At 47.2% G+C, this 11,812-nt stretch overlaps 1 protein-coding gene across 1 annotated transcript; it reads right to left on the bottom strand.

The window, feature by feature from the left end:
- Window positions 1–1,217: 1,217 nt before the first annotated feature.
- On the bottom strand, window positions 1,218–11,283 carry SDE2 (SDE2 telomere maintenance homolog). Its single transcript, XM_008149791.3, has 7 exons — window positions 11,112–11,283; window positions 8,287–8,404; window positions 7,125–7,236; window positions 5,994–6,163; window positions 4,314–4,428; window positions 2,309–2,813; window positions 1,218–1,670 (listed from the first exon to the last, which is right to left on the bottom strand). The coding sequence occupies exons 1-7, from the start codon at window positions 11,229–11,231 to the stop codon at window positions 1,449–1,451; spliced, it is 1,362 nt and encodes a 453-aa protein (XP_008148013.2). The 5' UTR covers window positions 11,232–11,283; the 3' UTR covers window positions 1,218–1,448.
- Window positions 11,284–11,812: the final 529 nt, after the last annotated feature.

Below are 11,812 nucleotides of genomic sequence, written 5' to 3'. Positions count from 1 at the left end.
AAACTCAAAACAGGCATAAAGCTTTTCTTCCACATATACCAGGAAATAACAGCAAATGTCTATTGTTTGAGGAAAAGACAAGGTATTGCATACGCACAGGCAACAGAAAAACATTGTCGAATATGTGAGGGTTCAGAAAGTGTACCCATGTACTCTTTATTTTGGGGGAAAAAAGACCCCCCCCAAAAAAATAAAAAAAAGAAAGAACCCTGACTGGTGTGGTTCAGTTGGTTGGGCACTGAAAGGTTACCAGTTCAATTCCCAGTCATGGCACATGCCCAGGTTTCGAGTTCGATCCCTGGTAGGGAGCATGCAAGAGACAGCTGATATCACATCTATATTTCTCTCTCTCTCTCCCCCCCCTCCCCCTCCCCTCTTTCTCCCTCCCAACCTCCCTCTAAAAAATCAATTAAAAAAAACAAAAAAAAGAAATTACTGTAAGAATACCAGAAGACAAAAAGTAAAAACAACGAAAGGATTGGCCAGACCACGTCACAGAATGGTATTTGGGCCCAAATAAAAACTTAAAACATTACAGAAAAGGGAGGGGAGGGGAGTTCAGATCTAGTTCAAACCAAGAAAATGAATAGAAACCAAGAAAAACGAAGAGCAATGTCTTCATACCGTTGTTACTATCATCATGAAACAAGGCAAGCGTCCAAAATATTACTGAAAGATCATAATAAAGAAAAAAAACACAGTTCTTCTTGAAGCTTTAGCCTTTTCCACACATCTAAGATCAAATGCAGTTTGTACCACTCTCAGAAAGATTAAGCCAAATGCTGAGCATATGTATTTCACTCACGCTTACAAACTCCCACCTGCCCCCACTGAATCGAGCTGGCAAATTTCAACAAAATTTGGGATCACAGAAAATGTTTTTTCTTTCGCTACGACTTTAAGCCTGTGATCTCTCTGAATAGCCATGTGACTTCCTAAAGAACTATTTACCATCCAGCTTTGCCCAAGACCTATCACTGACTAGCTGTTTTCTGTGATAACCATACATAAACAGAGGATCCCTGCTAATACTGTGAGAGAATTATGGTATGGCTGTCTCCCTTTCAGGAAATCATTTAAAAACTCAGATGCAAAGAAAACAAACGAACAAAAAAAAACCCCAGGTGAAAAGTTACCACTGCAGCCTCTACAGACACCTAGAAATCTGACAACTTGGTCAAATGGATAAATCCCCTGAAAATATAACTTACCAAAAATCTGAATAGTTATGTTTATTAAATTAAATTTGTTATTAAAAACCCTTCCCACAAAGTCAGGCTCAGAGGGTTTCACCCATTAATTCTATAAATGTCTTAACGGGAAAGCGGACGATTAGAACTGGCTCGTCAAAAAGTCAGCTAAGCATCAACAGGAATCAGGGCCAGGAGTCCCCGTTAGGCAGGTTGTAAGTGCTGGACCAGACAGAAACAGGACATCCGCTCACGAGCTCACTTCTTCCTCCCTTTCGGGGGCCTGGCAAACAGCGCGGGGTCTATCTGCTCCTGTGCGAGGCCCCGGACGGAGAAGAGCCTGGCCGCCCGCTCCTGGAGGGTGCCCCCGCACTTCAGCCCCCGGGCCATCAGTTCGCACTTGAGCTTCTCCAGACCCAGCGACTCCATTTCTGCAACGGAGCTGAAGGCCAGCAAATCCACAGATTCCTGACCCAAAGCCTGAGGGGAGAGTAACACAACAGAGAAAATATTTAAAACAGGCTCCTTTCATCAAATCTAAAGTACCATCTACCTTAATATGGCTCCTGATTGAACGCATTACTAAGAAAGAACAAATAATACAATTATGCTATAATTTGGGATATACACTCAAATTCAGATTAACATGTGAAAAGCATAGAATGAATGAAAGGATACCACCTAGTGGCAAAAACACACAAATTCTGGAGCTAAAAAAAAAAAAGTCTAGCCCTGACTGGTTTGGCTCAGTGGATAGAGCGTTGGCCTGCGGACTGAAGGGTCCTAGGTTCGATTCCAGCCAAGGGCACGTGCCTGGGTTGTAGGCTCGATCCCCAGTAGGGGGCGTGCAGGAGGCAGCCTGATCAATGATTCTCTCTCATCATTGATGTTTCTCTCTCTCTCCCCTCTCTCAAATCAATAAAAATATATATTAAAAAAAAAAAAAGTCTAAGGGTTTTTAGGGGCCAAGGCCAGCTTCACCACCATCAACCTGCACTTCACCTCTGATGATCGAACAAGCCTTCCCACTGAGCAGCCGATGGGAAAAGCGCCTTCATGTCACTGCCTCTGTGGAGACCAAACGGACTTGGCTTTAGACACGACCCCCAATTACTTACTGTGCTTCCGGCCTGGCTGTGCCCCTGTTTGGCGCTGGGAATGCTCTCGCCGTCTTCCCCAGGTGCTGCCCTGGCAGCTCGCTCCCCATCGGTCACTTCCTCTGCCTCCTTCTCCGTACCCGGTCCGGGCCCGGCTGCCGCTGCTTCTCCGGGGCCGCTCCTCTCGGCCTCCTTCTCCTCCCGGGCTGTCTCCGTTTCTGCAGCCCCCTTGCTTTCCACACGCTCCTGCGCAGCTGTGTCCCCCCGCTGGGCACACAGGTCTTCTGAAAGACCGTGCCCAGAGCCAGCCCCGGGGCTCTGAAGTGCTTCTGGTGAGCGACAGTCTGTACTCAGGACTCCGGCCCTCTGAGGACTCCCGGGAAACCCGCCTGCGCTCTCCACTCCGGCACTGTCCTTGTTCGGAGCAGGCAAGCTAATTCCCGAGGTGCCAGGGGCTTCGTCACTGTCGTCATCGGAGCTGTCAGAGCCGGACCCCTCCACAGTCTCCAGGCCTTCCATGCCCAGCCTGTCAGAAACCACAGAAAGGTTAGCGCCACTCACAGCTGCTACTTGAAAAGGGGCCGTGGTTTGTGCAGGGATCAGACTCTGTCTGAATAAAAATATCTAACCTGAGAGGGGGAGGAGCTAAGTTTCGGAAAAAGATATCCCAAGGCATAAACAGAAGGGGGGAAGTTCAATGAGAATGGAACCAACCATCCCCAAGATCCAAGAGGATTCCTTTCTAAAGCTGTGAATCTCGTAAAACAAAACCGAGTCCAGGTAAAGCTTCCTCCCCATATTGTATAGATTTCAACTGTTAGAAATTACTCAACTGGAGAATGGGTAAACAATTGTGGCACAGCCACACCACGCAGTAATATTTGGCAAGAAGGCATAAACTATTGATACATACAATAATGTCAACAGAGCTCAAAAGCATTGTGGTCAGTGAAATAAGCCAGACACAAAAGGTCATATGCCATTCTGGACAAGATAAAACCGCAGGAACAAACATTGTACCAGTGATCGGAGTTGGCCGGGGGTGGGGGGCAGAGGGAGGGAATTAACTGCAAAGGGGCGCATGGGAAATTTTTAGGGTGATGGGAAGATTCTGTATCTTGGTTTTGGTGGTGGTTACGTGACTGTATTTTTTTAAACTATTAGAACTGTTCCGTGAAAAAAGGTTCACTTGACTGTATGTAAATTATACCTCAATAAACCCGATTAGAAGAAACACACAATGCCTTTTCTCCCAGAAACATTTCATGCCCATTTCAGAAAGAACACATAAATTTCTATGCTGGACTCACAGAGTTACCTGGTCTTTGGTTAATGATTGTCTTTCTGTCCCCAAGGGCAGGCCTACAAGGAAGCCAGATCCATTGGGACTTATCTAGAACATGGCCCCAGGGAACGGAGCTGGAAACCGGAGGACCAGCTGGGGAGGGCGGGAGAGCGAGCAGAAGAAAGGCTAAGAAAAGTCCTCTTGTGCTCTTGACCCACGAGTGCAAGGGCGGTGAAGAGAGGTCTGGCCAAGCGACCAAGGACCTCGATTATGCCTGTGAAAAACCCCAGGAAAACAGAGTGGGGAGGGGGGTGGGATGGGAATGGGGGGACAAGGACAAATATGTGATACCTTAATCAATAAAGAAATTAAAACAAAACAAACAAACAAACAAAAACACAGAGCCACCTGGCAAGGACAGCTCTGGCATTTGCACTTGGACTTCTTGAAAGTTAACCCTTTCAACACCAAACAGTAATTCCAGCATAGAGCAGTTTGTGTGATCTTTCATGTACGGGAAAATATTGTCCTTCAGGTTCTATTAATGGCACTCACAGCGGAAACCACCACTGGTGGGTACAACGTGACAATCGCTGACCTCTGGAGGGGGAAGCACGCGGGAAAACGTCGGAGCTGCCATCAGTCATCACTGAAAGATGTGTTTATCCCAGACGGACAAGGAGGCCGTGTCCCAGGGCAGTCCTCCAGGATCAATTTGGAATGAAAATGAAACAGACTTACCAAAAGCACTTCCTTTTCGGGGCACTGGGTCCTCCGTCTGCTTCGGGTTTGTTGGGCCGCTTCCGAGTCTCACCCATTTCTGCTGATACCACCTTGCTGGAGGAAGCCTGCATACCTAACCAGAAATGTTAACAACTCAGTGTCTACTATCAGGACCAAGTCTAATGAAAGACTCTAAGTAATTCAGATTGCAAAAAGAGCGGCAATCTAGAGCTCTAGACTTAAAATTCATAAGATGTCATATTCAAGATGGTGAAACGAGATTAACCTCAAATTCACACCGAAGTAAAACAGGAGGCATGCTGGACCTGAACCAGCATCATAAAGCACAACGTCCAACTGGTCAACTTTGAGGCCGACAGGGTCAGGCCTCGCCCTCCCCACACCCACCGCTTCACCCCTCGTGTTCATTATTTGCATCCATTTGTCTTTCCCTTGTTGTGTCAGAGCCTTTTTGACGGGAAAGATTCCTTCTTATTCAGTTGTACCCACAAGAGCCCTAGCATAATGCTCTGGATTCTAATAAAAGTTCATGGCAATCATTCTTACTAAAAACCATTAAAAAAAAAACCAAAACACTAGCTAGTATATTAGTAATCCTAGATCTCAGAATCCTAATAGTAATAAAATAAACAACAGGGGTCATCTTTTCCTAACTTACTCTATGTTCAGATGTAGAATTTCTGTCTCCCAAGAGGAAATGTGACTTCACTTTGGTGCCAATGGACAGAAAATTCTACCTGTGCTACATAGGAGAAGTTGGGAATGCAAAAAAAAAAAAAAAAAAACCACTAAAAACTAACCTAAAACTGGAAGCAAATATGTTAAGCTCTAGGCACCTCCTAAAGACTTAACTTATCCCGATGAAGCACAAAAACTGTTCTTAACCGGGACCCACGGGATTCAGGCATTGAAGATACCAAATGCTATGTGGGTTTGGGGTCCTTTTTTTCCTGGGCTGTAAGGTACACTGTGACCAATATTGAGGGGAGAGGTTGCACAGCTGTCATCAGATCTCGGAGGTCCGGCCTGAGCCGATTTGGCTCAGTGGATACAGCACTGGCCCATGGACTGAAGGGTCCTGGGTTCAACTGCGGTCAAAGGCTCTATCTTGGTTGCAGGCTCTATCCCGGCCCTAGTCAGGGCCCCAAGCGGGAGGCAACCAATCGATGTTTCTATTTCTTCCCGTCACTTCCACTCTCTCTAAAAATCAATGGAGCCCTAGCCAGTTTGGCTCAGTGGATAGAGCGTTGGCCCTCAGACTGAAGGGTCCCGAATTCGATTCTGGTCAAGGGCATGTACCTCGGTTGCAAGCTTGATCCCCAGTAGGGGGTCATGCAGGAAGCAGCTGATCGATGTTTCTCTCTTATCGATGTTTCTAACTCTCTATCCCTCTCCCTTCCTCTCTGTAAAAAATCAATAAAAATATTTTTTTAAAAATCAATGAAAAAAGAAAATAATAAATTTAAAAAAAGAAAGAAAACAAGGAAAAAAAAATCAATGGGAAAAATATCCTTGGGTGAGGATTAACAACAACAATAACAACAGAAAACAGATTCTCAGAGGCCTGTGACCCCAGAAACCTGAAGACCCTCTTTGTGCACAGTGTGGGCGAGTCAGGAACAGCTGGCCTCAGGGTGCCTGCTGCCCACACCGAGGACCCCTCACCCTCACCCTCACCTTTGAGGACGGAATCCTCCAGGCGCTCAGCCATCTCGTGGCACTGCTGCTGGTAGTCGGGGTTGGCGAAGCAGTGCCTGGGCTCCGCCAGCTTCCGCTGCAGTCGTTCGAGGCGCTTCTGCTCCTTTTCAGCTTCTCGCTCAGCTTGCTGTTTCACCCACTCAGCCATTCTGCAGGGGGAGTGGGGGGGGGGGGAACTATATCACACAGCATCTCCCTCAGAAAGAACAAGAGAGGCGCTTCTGCTCCTTTTCAGCTTCTCGCTCAGCTTGCTGTTTCACCCACTCAGCCATTCTGCAGGGGGAGTGGGAGAAGGTGGGAACTATATCACACAGCACCTCCCTCAGAAAGAACAAGAGAGAAGATATTCAAAACCCGGTAAGTAAGGGATTTCATAAGGCAACAATAAATGAGAATACACCAGGAGAGAGATGTAAGTGAATGGCTCTCTTATATGTATTTCCTCCCCCAACAAAGTAACGCACTCTTGCTCATACTGTGCTGCTCCCTCAGCAAGGTGTGCCTCACTTACTACCAGCCTACTGTAACGGACTTAACTGAGACCTAGAGATAACTATTAAATTATGGGAAAGGTAAATCTGACAACAATAAATCAGAACACACGTTTATATTTCTGATACGCATGGCGCGTGTTTCATCACCACTGCTAGAAACAAAAACAAAAACAGCCTGACTGGTGTGGCTCAGTGGTTGAGCATCAACCTATGAACCAGGAGGTCACAGTTCAATTCTGGTCAAGGGCACATGCCTGGGTTGCGGGCTCGTCTCCCCAGTGTGGGGCGTGCAGGAGGCAGCCAATCAATGGTTCTCTCTCATCATTGATGTTTCTAACTCTCTCTCTCTCTCCCTTCTCTCTGATATCAATAAAAATATATTTTAGAGCCCTAACCGGTTTGGCTCAGTGGTAGAGCGTCAGCCTGTGGACTGAAGGGTCCCAGGTTCAATTCCGGTCAAGGGCATGTACCTTGGTTGCGGGCACATCCCCAGTATGGGGTGTGCAGGAGGCAGCTGATCGATGTTTCTCTCTCATCGATGTTTCTAAAATCAATAAAATATATTAAAATATATGTATATATTTTTTAGAAAAAACAAACACAAACGCCATCTTACGCTTTTTCATGATTGACATCTCGTAGTCTCCTGCCGCTGAGGTCCCGGCAAGCTTCTCGATTGGTTGTCTTCTCAATCTGCGCCCCGAGTGCTCGGAGCATAGACCCAAAGCCTGAGCAAACATATGTGGGGAGAGCGGGTTAAAAAGCGTTCAAGGACGGTAAGTGCTGAACTCCTGAAAACAGTGATGCAGCACAAGGTCAAAGGTGATCTCTGCTTTCTTTTTCTTTTTCTCTTTTAATAAAGGAAATGGACACCAAGATTCGAACCCAGGGAACAAAGGTCAAAGTGAACTTGACTCAACCTCATGCCTTTCCTGCTTCCTCTTCTATTTCTGAAATACTGTACCTGCACCACTGAGATATTTTAAAGGCCCAGACCCAGTGCCAAAAAAAATACACAGGATTCCCAGATCAGGACCTTTAAAAAGTAGATGGTGAGATTTCATAGTGAGTTTAAAAGGAAAGGTGAATCTGATAACAATAAATGAGAACACAAGTTTATATTTCTGATATGCATGGTGCGTGTATCATCAATTTGGAGGTGTCACTGGCTGGTATCACACACTTCATTCTTATTGATACAATTTCAAACAGCAGGATGATGATCCTGAGATGCCCGCTCTCTGAAAATCACGGTAGATTTTGAGAAAGCGGAGGGACTGCATATTAGTGCATCGGGAGAAAGACAAGAACTGTGCATATTTAGTGTTCGCTCATCTAGTTTCTTTTTTTTTCTTAGATGTGTTAATACAACCAGGACCTTAATCTACCCCAACATGTAAACAGCTGTATTTCATAAAGTTACTTAAGACCTCCCTTAGAAATACAATAATGAGACCAAATCTTCATAAAGCGGATTTGGATGTTGTACATGCTTTCTTCAGCAAACTGGACAGAATAAGGACCATCTCTCTCAATCTATCTTCCCGAGAGCTTTACACCTCGGTTGCCTAGGAGCTACCCAGCTGGAGAAGGTGGGAACTATATCACACAGCATCTCCCGCAGAAAGAACAAGAGAGAAGATATTCAAAACCTGGTAAGTAAAGGATTTCATAAGGCAAAACATAAGGCTGGCAGAGTACAGGGACCCAGAGTTTTTCCCTTTAATGCATCTGCAGAGGTGACACAGCTTGGCAAGCAGGCAACACTCATGTCCTACCTCCTTTTCCACCGCGAAGTCTGGGCTCCAAACTGTACACAGCTCCATGCCGCACCGGGTCCCTGGTGTCGGCCAGCGAGCCGTCGCACTTTACAAAGAAGCATTCCGCGGGAACACCCTGGAGACAAGTGGGACCTTTAAAAATGCTGTTTACGAGAAAACACAAGTTCTTTGCAGGAAGGCTCCTAGCTTGTAATCTTATTACTCCAGTGACAAGCAGGTAGTGTGTTCAATTCATACTTACTTAATTGAAAATGAAAAATAAAACCAGTAAAAGAAAAAATTCATGTCATGTGATGTATTCTGCGTACCATTTTTTCCTGATACCTAGTCACGATGTACAGAAGAGATTTTCATCTTTTGGGTGAAAATAAAAGCGGCTTCTTTGCCCCTCTCTAATGGGCATTCAGAGTCGAGGCAAAAGACTATACAGGGCGTAGATCTGGTAACTCTGGAGGCCCTCCGTCCTCTGACTTTTTGAAACAGATAAAATCAAGACTGGCCCCCAACTTCAAAGTGAAAATAATATCCATCCTGAGAAGTGTAGGTAGAAGGACAAGAAGAGCGGAAGGAAGGAGACAAGGGTCTGATTTTCAATATCCCTAGCTAAGCTTCAACAGTCTTAGGGCCGACTGGCAGCCAGTGCTCATCTGCTCCGCTGGCCTCCCCCCGAACTACAGCCAAGCACTGCAGAAGCCCACGCGCCCGCGAAGCCACTCTGTGTATTCTCAGATCAAGTGATGAAAAGAAATGATAAAAACACGAAGTCTTTCTGAACCAGTTTTTGATGCTGTAAACTTAAGACAACAGAGAAGTATTCTCCAACGTTACGTGGAACTTAGGAAGTACGCGATTACATTTACATCGTCGAGAAAGCAGAGATCTCAACACCATCAGAGAGGACAAGAGCATTCCGTACTGGTCTCTTCCTGAAGTGGGAACGATGAACGTGCGTTCTGAACCATACCACACAGCTACTGCAATGGGAACCACTCGTTCATGCAACGAACATTAAGTGCCCTTTTTCCTTCTGGTCGAACCTTGGATCAATTGTAAGTTTGGAAACCACTCACGAGATAAGAGTTATTATCGGAGATGTTAAAATCCAACCATTTTGGTCAGAGGGAAGGGTGGGGGGATCAACCAAAGAACCTGTGTGCATATATGCGTAGACAATGGGGTGGTGAAGGCGGGGGCAGGAGGTGGGGGCGGGTTAGGAGGGGTCAATGGGAGAAAAAAGGGGACATATGCAACACTTTCAACAACCAAGGCTTAAACATTAAATAAAAACCAAAAGTGAACTATTGAGAAATAAATAAATATGGAATGCTTCATGAAAAAAAAAAATCCAATTATTTTGGAAAACATTTCCCCATTCAGAGGGTCAAAAACAGCTCTGACAGTTGTTGTTATTTTGTTTTTTTGTGTGTGTTTTTTTGGACTGCAGTGTAGGAAGAAAAAGGGGAAAGCTGAAAAACCACATTATTTGCAAACACACATTGCTTTTCCATGGAACCTGTCCAAGATCTGGGGTAGACTGTGGCGTAACGTGTGTTAAGCTTATAAGTGACGAGCAGAGGAAACAGCCTAAGGAAGCCAGGATGCGGTGTGGTAATAAAGAAAAACAAACCCTAGCCGGTTTGGCTCAGTGGGTAGAGCGTCCACCTGCGGACTGAAAGGTCCTAAGTTTGATTCCGGTCAGGGCACATGCCTGGGTTGTGGGCTCAACCCCCAGAGTGGGATGTGCAGGAGGTAGCCCATCAATGATTCTCTCTCACCATTGATGTTTCTCTTTCTCTTTCTCTTCTCTCTCTCTCTCTTCCTCTCTGAAATCAATAAAAATGTATTTTTTTAAAAAACTTTAAAAAAAAAGAAAAATAATACTAGATCAAGAGCCAACATTAAAATTAGATTCAGGGAGACCACTCAATTCTTTAGATAACTGAACAGGTTTAATATCTTAGTTGGTAAAAGCTGGCCTGCTTAATAATTAAGGAAACCACACATGTAACTTTAGAAGCCTAACATAGGTTTTCAAATAAATGCACGGACAAATGAGACTATCAAATGATTGGTGAAAACATCTAAATAACAGGCCCTGCTCCACCAGCATCGACCATTTGATTCCAGGTGAAGCCACCTGCCGGGGTTGTGGGCTCGACCCTCAGTGTGGGGCATGCAGGAGGCAGCCCATCAGTGATTCTCTCTCACCATTGATGTTTCTCTCCCTCTCCCTTCCTCTCTGAAATCAATTTTTTTTTTTTAAATGACAGGCCCTAAGAACCCAAGAATCCATACCCTCAACAGACACGTGTGTTTGGCTGTCCCAGCCAGTGAGTGACCAGGTGAATCCCTGTCCCTCCCCAACCATCCTTGGGCCTGGGTTTGGATCTGATATACTTCTCCTCTAGGCTGGAGTTCGTTGGAATGTTTGATCTGTGGACAAAATGTGACCACATCAGATCATCACAGAATGAATGTAACAAAATGAGTCTCAAAAGTCATCTGGTCCAAATGCCCCATTTAGGAATGAAAATACAGAATACCCAAGTGTCTTCTGTTAGTCCGGACCGAGGGCTGGCCTAGGCGTCTGTGAGCGGAGTTTTCCCCTTTTCTGTGGGGTGAGGAAACCGCCATCACCACCAAAAAGCAAAGGGAGCCCTCAGGATCAGTCTGAAGCACCTTAAAACGGAGGAACCCTCTGTCTTAAAAAAACCGAAAGCCCCAAAGAACAAACACTCCAGACAGACCCTCTCGCATCCAACCCGGTCGGTCCCCTGGCCGGCCGGCTCCTTCCCCCTCCTTCCGGGAACCGCGAACCTCACCTGATCTTGGCAATGGCGGTGGATAAGGTCTTGGACGGAGCACGCGGCCGAGACATCCCGCACCGCCCTGCACCCAACGCCGGGGCCGCGAACCCACACGAGCGCCGCCGCCTCCGCCATTTCACCCAGTCCCGGAAACAGAGACTCCCTGGGCCGCTGCGACACAACTGGCCCGGGCGCCTCTTGATGACGTCACCCGGCCGCCCGACGGCCCCGCCCCTCAGGTCTGCCTCTCGCCCCGCCCCTCTCCTGGGGCAGGTCACGTGGTCCCCCCGCCCTCCCAGCCGAGCTGGCAGCGGGAGGGGAACAGGAAGAGCCTGGCGGAGGCCGATAGCGCGCGGAGCGCCGGGGCGAGGCGTTGCTAGGGGAGGTTGCTAGGGCGGGGCTCCGGGGACCCCGTATAAAAGGCTGGCGCGGGGTTAAGTTTCCAGGCTCTGGCTGTCAGCGATAAGGCGGTCACTTGGCACCGCCCGGGTCCTCACATCTGTGCAGTTATTTTTGGGTCGCGGGGAACCGTGGCCTGGGAAGGCCCTGCTCCTGGGGCGGGAGGGGAGCGGCTGCGATCCCGGAAACGGTTTGGGGGTGGGGGGGGGCTGCCTCCTCGGCCCCCGGGACTCCCCCTTACCCGAGGGGGGGAAGGAAACGACCTCTGGAGGTCTCTAAACAACGGCCGCCGCGTGGTTTTTTCCCTCCGGGTTTAC

This window comes from Eptesicus fuscus, chromosome 24, assembly GCF_027574615.1.
Source record: "Eptesicus fuscus isolate TK198812 chromosome 24, DD_ASM_mEF_20220401, whole genome shotgun sequence".
Classification (NCBI taxonomy): Eukaryota; Metazoa; Chordata; class Mammalia; order Chiroptera; family Vespertilionidae; genus Eptesicus; species Eptesicus fuscus.
The sequence above is the reverse complement of the archived record's forward strand: the minus strand, read 5'-3'. Positions and strand labels throughout refer to the sequence as shown.

Coding starts and splice junctions, on each gene's coding strand:
- SDE2 (XM_008149791.3), bottom strand. CDS start 11,231: ATGGCGGAGGCGGCGGCGCTCGTGTGGGTTCGCGGCCCCGGCGTTGGG. Junction 7,237..8,286: donor ACTTCGCGGTGGAAAAGGAG/GTAGGACATGAG, acceptor ATGTTTGCTCAG/GCTTTGGGTCTATGCTCCGA. Junction 2,814..4,313: donor CCGAAAAGGAAGTGCTTTTG/GTAAGTCTGTTT, acceptor GGTTTCTGACAG/GCTGGGCATGGAAGGCCTGG.